This window comes from Hippocampus comes, unplaced genomic scaffold (assembly GCF_001891065.2).
Source record: "Hippocampus comes isolate QL1 unplaced genomic scaffold, H_comes_QL1_v1.1 scaffold3, whole genome shotgun sequence".
Lineage (NCBI taxonomy): Eukaryota > Metazoa > Chordata > Actinopteri > Syngnathiformes > Syngnathidae > Hippocampus > Hippocampus comes.
The window spans coordinates 492,124-502,765 of NW_017805133.1; the positions used below are offsets into that span (position 1 = coordinate 492,124).

Below are 10,642 nucleotides of genomic sequence, written 5' to 3' on the forward strand. Positions count from 1 at the left end.
CCGTCATTGTAGCTAATGATCCAGGAGATAATAAGGGATGCATAATTTAATGTCTCTATTCATTTCAGAGTGGCAAGTGGGGCAGATCATTACGCATTGATAAGGTGGCTTGTGATTACGTGGCGGAGGCGTGCAGGTGTGTCTGCTTGAGCCCGCCGTTCTCTTGTTTGAGAATAAGGGTCAGGGCGTCGTCGTCGTCTTTCCCGCTCGGGTCAGCTTACGCGTCTCAAGTGCTTGATGGCAGACTGCTGGTTTAAAAGTGACCCAAAATGTGTGAAGTAGCAAACCCAAGGTGTGGGGTGGCTACGGTGGCGACTCAATGAAGACCCCCCCCCCCACCCCCACCCCCTCAAAAATAAAATGTAGCTGGTTTGGTTGTATTTTCAAGGCATGCAAAAAACATGTTTTGTTGTTGTTTTTTTTTTTTTTTTTTAAATAAAAGTAGATCTGCGATTGGCTGGCAACCAGTTCAGGGTGTCCCCCGCCTACTGCCCCAAGACAGCTGGGAGAGGCTCCAGCAGCCCTGCGACCCTCGTGAAGATAAAGTGGAATAGAATATGGATGGATGGAGAAAAGTAGGTGGTGTTCATAAAAAATAAAATAAAATAAAATAAATAAATACATACATAAATAATAATAAATAAATAATAATAACCTTTAAATGTCCTTATTGTGGTCTGGCTGGCTGCCCCATGCCTTACCTGTTGAAGAGTCCCTCCTGGTTTTGACACTATGAGGTCTCGACTTGCGGGGTTTTTTAAAAATGGATATTTGTGTGATTTATTTTCAAATCTTTCAATTATGGACTCGACGTGATTTAACTTACTTGCACATTCCCAGCTAACCACGGTGGCCCTTAAGCTGGACAGCCTACAATGTTGGATTTTAACTGTTCATCTACTTTCTAGTGGTAATCCAACTTTTTGCATTAAGTACCCGCTCAGAAAATAGATTTCACTGGAGCGCTGTTTTAAAAAAAAAAAAAAAAAGGGACTGTACATAGTACCTGGTGGTCTACACCAGGGTTATCTCTCTGTCCAAATGTCCTCATCAAATCTGCTGATTCATCAAGTTTGTCATGTTAAAAGTCTGTCATACGGCATCAACGGCTTGTGTGTCCGCGCCGGCTCCTGCGGCGCTCACGTCCCACACAACTCAGCGTTTATGCAATTGTGTGCAACACCCCCACCCCACCCCACTCCACACCACCACCACCACCCTGCCTGTAAACGCGATCCGCCTAGTGGTGGCCAGTCAGCTCACCTCTCGCCAGGGAGGTGCTGCAGCCCCTCTCAGCTCCCTTTGGTGTGTGTGTGCCCACTCCACAGGACTACAGCTGGGCGCTTTCGCTTCTGCGCACCCTCCTCCCTAAACTCCCCTTCCTGCCTTCTCACGGCAAGTGATCGCAACAAGCGAGCGCGTGTGCGGATGGAGGCGGGACTTTTATTTTTCTCTCTCTTTGGGCAATGTTGGAGCATTAGGAGGAAGATGTTTGGAATGCGCACACACCAGCGCACTCGAGTCGACAGCATGCCTGGCGCGCGGTCTCCGCACGGTGCCTGCGGATCACTCTCGGCCGTGGAAGCTTGACTGTACGCGGAGGAGGAGGACTGGGGTGTGTGGGGGGGTGGTGGTGGGGGAAATCCCGCCTAGATGGAAGGACTTTGCATGGACAAATGCGACTTATCTTGGCAAGGTAAGACCCATCCGACGTTGTTTCAAAGCAGCCAAAACGGTTGGCATGCAGCCGGTGCGACGTTATGATGCAAAGAAGAAGAAAAAAAACAATTCTCGTGCCTCTTGCGTTTTGGAGGAGAAACATCACTTTAATAAGACTCACAAATTTTGGCGGAACTGTTGCATGACTGAATGCTCACTGTCACAAGCCAGGAGAACGAGACATTTGTTCTGCAAGTCAAGCGGAAGTAAATGTGATTTTATTCCCCGTTTGGATCACTTGTTTCACATTGACTTAATCAGTGAGATGATGAGTGGGAGCCTTGGTGGAGTGGTTCAGAAAACCTCAAAGGGGGGTGCAGGATCACACATAGGACTGGGGTGCCCTTGAGCAAGGCACAACACCCTCAACCTTATTGGCTCATTCATTCCCAAAGACGTTTTTAAACGTCTTTTCAGACTTGGTCCAGAATTGGCTGGTACTGATTGAGTTAAAAAAACAAAAACACTTCTTTTGTAGAACGAAATGTCACCCGAGGGTTACGTGTAGTGAACCAATTTTGAAAACGTACAATTTGCGCTTATGATTTTTGGAGAATGAATGCTCAAGCTTCGATCGTGTGATAATTTAGCCCTTACATCTGTCATGTTACCGGTCAAATTGAGCCACTTTAAAATCAATACACTCAATATTGACTGAAATGAATGGCAATTAAATTAAGAATGACATAAAATACGTTTTGTTTTGTTTTTTTCCTGACATTTTGGGAGAATTGCTGCTGTGTTACGAATGCAACTTAAACCCATTTTAACCTTCCTGTTACATTCAACTGATTTTTTTTTTTAAGTACTAGTCAAGTAATATTTATAATTAAGTAGACATTATTCGGACATTATTAGGACCATATGATTGAAATTCTGGGTAATCGAGTTCTGAATGTAATATATTCGTCCATCTGTAACCCAAACCATGTAAACAGTGTTTATTCCTGATGCTTGAATAATTATGCGTGACGTGGGTTAATTAAATAGTCACCAGTAATATTATTCCTGTTCTTGATATGCAAGCATAACTGTTGGGTTAAAATTTTGCAAAAAAAAAAAAAAAAAAGTACAGGGTGTATCATTCATGACAACAAAGATGGCGTTTCTTAATGAGACACCTTCAGGTTTTCCCTTGTGCATCTCAAAGAGCTCGAACATCAAAGACGCTTAATTCAAATTGTAAAATGAATGGAGAAAACGGCATTGCTGTTCTGGAGCAACGAATGTAATGTGAGTTACAAAGCGGTAACATCAATGACAATCGGCGATGATTCGTCTTCTCGAGTGGAGCTTTCATCCCACCCTCCGCGAGAAATATTGACTTTTAAAGCAACGAGTGATTCCGGCCACCGCGGTCCCGGAGACTTGATGAAGCGAGGTCATTACCAGTGTCGGCGAGTGAATTTGTAAAACCACTGGATGTTTCATCATTCAAACGTTTTGCTCTATTTCCTCAGCCATGGAGAGACTTGCCTTAAAAGGACCCGGCGCCCTTTCGTAGGCTCTTTCTGGTGGACTTTTTGAAACCCTCACAAGTCTTTTGGGTCTTCTCCGCCGCCATGGCCGAGAAACTGGGACCAGCCGGGCTCAAGCCCGCCTACGTTCCACCCCTTCCCTCTGTGCCGCCGGAGCCCATCGACATCATCCGCACCAAAGCCCGCTCCCGCCGGGTCCGCTTGAACGTCGGCGGACTCAACCACGAAGTCCTGTGGCGGACTCTGGATCGGCTGCCGAGGACCCGCCTCGGCAAGCTGCGGGACTGCAACACGCACGAGTCCCTGATGGAGGTGTGCGACGACTACAGCCTGAACGAGAACGAGTACTTCTTTGACCGCCACCCAGGGGCTTTCACCTCCATCCTGAATTTTTACCGCACGGGCAAGCTGCACATGATGGAGGAGATGTGCGCCCTTTCCTTTGGCCAGGAGTTGGACTTCTGGGGGATCGATGAGATCTACCTGGAGTCCTGCTGCCAGGCTCGCTACCACCAGAAGAAGGAGCAGATGAACGAGGAGCTACGCCGGGAGGCGGAGACCATGAGGGAACGTGAGGGCGACGGCGAGTTCGACAACACCTGCTGCCCGGAGAAGAGGAAGAAGCTGTGGGATCTCCTGGAGAAGCCTGGCTCCTCTGTCGCTGCCAAGGTAAGGGAATCGAAAGGACGAACGCGATCGCGCCACGATACCACCCCGTCTCATAGGTTTCGTCTTTACGTGGAACAGTGAGAACCTTATTTCAGTGCTACATCTACTTACGAAATGAATTGGTTCGGGAAGGAATTTCCGAAGTAGAAAAGTTTGTCGGCAGAGACGCGTTTTCCATGGAAATGCCCTAATCCGTTCCAAACACCCTCAAAATTCAGACATAACTGTTTTCTAAAGCATAAAAATGCATCAATAAGCAACAACAAATACATGTTACAATGAGATTACTGCACAATAAATGAGTTGTGCATAATGTAAAAAAAAAAAAACCCAAAAATCAAAATGATGGTCATGTTCTCTCTCAGAATTGTTTTTTTTTTTGCCTGTCGTTTTGTCAAGAACTGATCTAAGGACGTTTCGTAACTTCAACATTTCGTATGAAGAGACGTTCGTCAGTAGAGGTACCACTGTACAGCAAATATGAGCCTGCGACTGTGAGAACTGATCACAGCGTTACCTTGAAATCCAAACTACCCAAAACTTTGAAAATGGGGAGTTGGACCCACATATCTGCCAAGAATCTGCCTCAAAATTTGTTTGGAAGTTTGAAACATCATTTGTGATGTCAGCACATCACGAGTGCACTCAGCACACCTGGATGGGCTTCATTTCAGCCAGCGGCAAATGATGACACATTGGCTTTTTGCAATATTTTTCCAGTCCCTTTCGTGTTCTTTTGAAACGTCTTTAAGGCTGTATCGAATTTGGTCTGGGGCACCACTGTCAGAAGTCAATCAAAATGACTGTTTTTGTGGATTACATATGACAATTTGAAATGTCGGTTCAGACTTCAGCAAACTTCATGGAACTTGCCATGCTTGATTTGCTTTCGCGGGGCCACATAAAATGAGGCGGCGGGCCAGATCTGGCCCCCGGGGCCTTGACTTTGACACCTGTGCACTACAATTTGATAAAAGCACACACTTCATTCACCCTCTTCTTTTTGATCCGCTTGACCTGGAATATAATCCCACGCCGCCTGATGAGATCAGGATACTTGAGACCTGACGTATATGACCGGTGATTGGATTTCATCAAGGCTGACCGACCGAATTGAGTGGCGAGGAGGATGAGGTGGAGTTGAAGGAGATGTCACTGTATTTATCGTCAGAGGGGGGTGGCCTCGACGTTGCGGCGCGCCCGTTTGAGCCTCATAAGATTGCCGAGACTGATTAAAAAAAAAAAAGAAAGACGATCCAAATCGAAATTTAGATTAAATGGGAAATCATAGCGAGTCAGGCTGAAAAGTCCACCCTGGTCCTGCGCAAACCGCAGCAAACAAGAAGTGTCGTTATTCCTGCGCAAAGCTCAAAGTGATTTGTGATTGCCAAGAATGCTCTCTGAGGTTAATTGCATTGAGACAAACAGCGTTTCAATGGCGGGCCAGACGCTGATCTCGAATCGAAAGGCACACACCCCACCCCCCAACCCAAATGCTATTTATATCCAAGCAGTCCGTCTTTCTCCCGACAATATATGCGGGGGAAGCCTCCTGAAGGGAAATCCCGCCCCATCTTCTAAATGCATTGACGTTTTTTCTCGAATGTCACTTAACTCATTCACTCCCAAAGACGTTTTTAAACGTCTTTTCAGACTTGGTCCAGAATTGGCTTGTACTGAATGAGTTAAAATGGCTCGCATCGTGTGATCGCGCCGCGGAGAGTTCATTTGAAAATAGACTTTGGATGGCTGCGCCGTGAGGTCAGGGGAAGCCTTTTTAGAGGCCAAGGGCTTGAACTTTTGAAAGGCGTCGGGGAAAACATGCCGGCGGTAAGCTTGCGCGTACAGAGCCGCTTGAGCAATGTTTGGGATGTCACCGCAGTCATCTCGTCTCGGGTGCGAAACGCTCGGCGCACTTGCGTTGCACTTGTAAAGGTCAATCATGTGAGAACAGAGTTTTTAAAAAAAAAAAAAAAAATTCTGCAGGGTCACGTTGAGCCCAAGTGATCAAATTAATATGATGAGAGGATAATCCTTTACAGTCCCCGTGTGGGATACTTTTACGCCAATGAGGAAGTGATGCAACAGTTCCTTCCCCGAGAGAGTAGCAACTTGAAGTTGAACCGGATCCACTCTTGATCGTCCGCTCAAGCCATTCCAATGAAATGAAAGAAAACGTCGCTAGAATGTCATCGTCGAGGGCAAATAATAACGGGAAGAGAGATGTCGGAGATGCCGGAGTTGCAACCCCCCCCCCCCGCTAGGATGCTGAGTTGGATCTTTGCAAATCATTTTGCATGAATAATGAATGAAACGGTCACAGAGTGAGAAACGGTCGAATGCCGCAGTTCTAGCGCCAAAAAGATACCCCACCCTTGTTACCATCAACGGGGGTCACGGAGCTTATCCCAGCTGTCGTCGGGCAGTCGACGCAGTGGCGGTGAGGAGGAGGGACACCCTGAACTGGTTGACAGCAGGGGTGATGCAATCAATGATGTCATAATAAGGTGACGGATTGCATTCAGCAGCCAGCATCTGCTTCTCCAGTCAATATCCAAGAGCGTTTTCCACACATGATTGTTTATTCTTGACATTTCTGCCTGTCATTTTTCAATCATTTGTTCACGCCATGCATATAAATATGGACAGAAATTTAATTTAGTGGCTCTCGGAGCAACTTGCGCCCCCCGGACCCCCGCAGGCTTTTTACTCAACCGAACGGAGTATAAATGTCTTTTTTTTTTTCGGATTCAAAGATGAAAGATAGATTAGCAGCTCCGCCTGCCGTCCTCTCAACCTTTGCGGGAATTGTGATCGCTCGACAGAAAAGCTTCAACCAAGAGGTGCTGATGTTTTTAGGCCAGGAAGTTTTGAATTGTTTGCCAGCCGTGTACTTGTTTTCAGCCTTGCATTTAGGCATCGACAACAAAAATCCTCTTATCCTGCAATCATCATCAGCTCAGAAAGAACTTCCCGGATTGTAGGTGGCGTGGGTTTGCGCGGCAGCCGCAAAAGCAGAGGCAAGCGACATTTTGATCATCCGCCTGCCCCGACGTTCCAAACCGGCTGTAGGTGAGGCGTTCGCTGGGGCTACCGCCCCTCATCGTAATCGTCCGTAAACGTCCGTGGCTTGATTTGGGGTTGAAAAAAAACTGCTGCACAAATACGGTCAATGTTCTCGAGTCAGGAATCATATTTACGTTGTCCAATCTTTCCTTATAACAGAATTTCCTTATACGACGATGGTACATGTCCTTTATGAACATGCAAGTATGTCAACAAAATACACGTGGAACAACACAAGCAATAAAATGCAAAACGATATGGTCCAAAAAGAGTTTATAACAAAAAAACTGCAGCATACAGTACAGGAAAATGAACAAAATATAACAAAGTTCGGACTATTTGCGACAAAATGAGACTAGTAACGGACCCGGTGGCTTTTCTTTCCACCCAGTCGGCGTCTCTAACTTGACCTCCCCTCGATCACCACACACGGCAGCGTAGCTCAGCTGATGTCGTGCAACGAACTTTTGAAGGCAGCCACGGGACGCTTTGAAGTCCTCGATGCCCATAGTTAGCGCTATGGAGCTCGCCTTCACTCTAATTAGCCATCCAGATAGCGATTATTATTCTTATACAGTCGAACCTCGGTTTTCGAACATCTCGGTTCTCGTCCAATTCGGTTTTTGACCAAAAATTTCGAGGTTTTTTTTTTTTAATGCCTCGGATGACGAACAAATTTCGGTTCTCGAACAAACTGAGCGCACTTGAATGCACCATTTGACTCCTCCCGCCTTCCTTACACGAGGAAGTGACCCTTCCTCGCGTCGCTGGTTTCGGTTTTCGAACAGCCTTCTGGAACGGATTATGGACGAAAACCGAGGTTTGACTGTAAATATTTTTCTCACGATAACAGGTAAAGCATTCCAGGAAACGTTCGTTTACTTGACTATCCGTCGAGCCACGAGCAATTCACTCTGAGCAGCTAGTCAGATTTCTGTTCCGCGGTCATTACCGTTCCTCTTCGTTTGGATGCTAACGATCGGACAGGACGTAAATGTAAATGAACGGAATTTTTTGAAAAAATCGTTCACTATTACAGTAAAAACTCATGCCAATAGAGTCACTGACATGTCGCCGTTTGTGGATCCGATGAGACGAAATAGCGTTCCGGCGGCAATTTTTTCCATAGTTTCAAGCGGGACTTTCTTGAATTTGCGCTACTGTGGGCTTCCGTATAGCTTCCGAGTCCGGAACTTCCGTTGTTCTGAATCGATCGTTAATGTGATATCGTAGTCGAAATTTTAATGCGTAGGTTTTTATTCCGGTGACGGAATTTCCGTTTGACGGAAATCCGTTGGCGGGAATACTTCCTGTCTAACTTCAGATGAGATTGCGACACATTTCTGCCTCTCTGTTGGCGATACACTTCAGAGCTTGCAGAACTTGTTTGCAAAAGTGCTTGAAATGTGTTTTTTTTTTTTTTACCGAGAATGTAACACCGCATCCCAACAGGCGCATCCCAAGGTCGTATTCAAAGCAAAGAGGGCCGGTATTGATCGCGCCGAAGCTGCGTTTCGAGTAAATAAAGGAGCGTTTTCCTCAGCCGGAGTTGAAAGGGAACTTGTGAGAGTGCACTGGAGGTTGCTTTCGACCCGAGCCACTGATGCAGCCGAGCGCCGTTTGTCGATGTCAATTAGCCCCGGCTGCAATGAAAACATAATCGCCCGCTCCCTCAAAACGAGATCAAATCAAATCTTACGGGTTGGAATTGAGAGAGAACAGAACGATAGCTGCCGCGACTTCATTTATTCGACCGTCAAACTGAGCGCCCGTTCTTTTATTTTTTTATTTTTGCTTTGCTTTGCTAAAACGAACCCTTCCAACACACTCGCTTTCATTTACTTGATTACCACAGAGGGCTCGCACGTGGAAGAATTACAGCTCGAGCCCCCCCACCCCTCTCCCGCACGTGTGCCGTGATTTATCAATTAGGACGATTGGGAAATGGCGAGGGGTACCTGGCCGTTTGTTTGCAGCGTTTTGAGGAAAGAGACAGTGCAGAGTTGGCTTTGGCGAAACAATTTCAATTAGATCTCATATGAATATGCATTTTAAAAAATAAGTGAGGCTGCGGGCAAGTCTTGACAATATTAATTTGGATCATGACCAAATTAAAATGCGTTTAACTCGGGAATGAAGCTTCACTCTCTCGAGCTCGAACAAGTTTCGAAACATGTCATTTTTTTGTTTCGCCCTTTCATGCACCCTGTAACCTGATAACATAAGACACAGGTGTCAAAGTCAAGGCCCGGGGGCCGGATCTGGCCCGCCACCTCATTTTATGCGGCCCGCGAAAGCAAAATCAAGCATGTCAAGTTCCATCATGCTTGCTAAAGTCTGAAGCAAAATTTCAAATTGTCATATGTAATCCACAATAATAGTCATTTTTCTTGACTTCTGAGCATAATGCGTTGCCTCTTCGTCCTGCCTTCCTCATTTCCTCGCAGTCCCTCCCGTTCCTCGTTTAGTGTCACTCTCATCGTCCCCGGCGGCGGCTTTGGGGGCGGGGGGGGGCAGCGGTAGCGGGCAAAGTGATCATTCCCGTGAACACTAGGTGTCCATTACATGCGCCGGCGATCACACGCGCAAGCTTGCGGACTTTGTAACACACCGCGCGCCCTTGTGCAGACACGCGCAGCTTTTTATTTGAAAATGAAAACGCTGAGCTCAGCTTCTCTTCCCCCCCCACCCTCCTCTCTCTCCAGCATAGGAAGTTATTGCCACCTTGACATCTCCCTCCCTCGCTCGCTCGCCACCGCTTTGCCGAAGCCTTCGCCCTCCCTGCCGCTTTCTCTCTCTCACACCGTAACGCCCGGGCGGCCGCTCTCACGGGCCTGTCCTCGAAAAGGTTTTCGGCAACATTGCCGTCACGTCCTCCGAAAGCTCTTTGGCTTCCCCCCCGCCGGTGCTTCTTCTCGTCGCCTCTCGCCTCTCGAGGGGACGGCGCTGGATTTCCCTGCCTTGGAGTGCAGCTGATTGCAATTCAAAGCGGCGTCGTTCCGTTTTGGCGTCCTATCGATCACCTTCGGCGTTCATCAAAGTGCGGCCTCAGGCGGCTCCGCTTCCTGTGCTTATCGGTGAAATGTAGAAACCTTTGGTCCCCCCTGCGCCCCCCCCCACCCCCCCTAGCTCTGGATTTACACTCCAGGTTCCAATTGAGTGCCCCTTCACAATTTGTTTTCCAAGCGACTCCCTTCTGATTTCCATTTACTGACGACCCGGAACAATACTCCGAACCCTAAAGTGAAATGTGTAAACCTTTGGTCTCTCCCCTGCGGTCCAAAGCGGAGCCCTCTAGCTCTGGATTTACACTGCAGGTTCCATTTCAGTGCCCCTTGACAATTTGTTTTCCAAGTGACTCCCTTTTGATTATACCATTTACGGAAACAAATGCCCTACTCCGAACCTTACCGCCTTTATCAATGCCCCAACACCAAATCCAACGCCTTGTCCAGATCTGGCCTTAAACTGACCCTAATGCGACGCTTGCCTCATACATTTATAGTTAGCGAACACTTGAAACTCACAGGTGTCAAACTTAAGGCCCCGGGGACCAGATCAGGGCAGCCAGAGCATTTTTTTCCGTGGCTCTCGAAATCAGACACCGTCCACATCGTATTTCTTGCCGAATTGATTTGTCACAGTTATATGATTAGCAGCCACAATGAGGGAATTGTAACTCTGATGTGGAAGTTTGACCCCACCCCCCG

General features: G+C 47.2%; 1 protein-coding gene across 2 annotated transcripts in view; it reads left to right on the forward strand.

The window, feature by feature from the left end:
* Positions 1-1,249: 1,249 nt before the first annotated feature.
* The window catches only part of kcnb2b (potassium voltage-gated channel subfamily B member 2b), a 48,320-nt gene continuing 38,927 nt past the window's right edge, over positions 1,250-10,642 (forward strand). The window contains exons 1-2 of one of the 2 annotated variants that reach the window (XM_019866247.1): positions 1,250-1,696; positions 3,180-3,866. In XM_019866247.1, the coding sequence (XP_019721806.1) occupies positions 3,282-3,866 (585 nt within the window). In that variant the 5' untranslated portion in view covers positions 1,250-1,696; positions 3,180-3,281. Of the gene's footprint in view, positions 1,697-2,985; positions 3,101-3,179; positions 3,867-10,642 lie in introns of those variants that run through there. The other variant, XM_019866248.1, reaches the window with a different exon arrangement.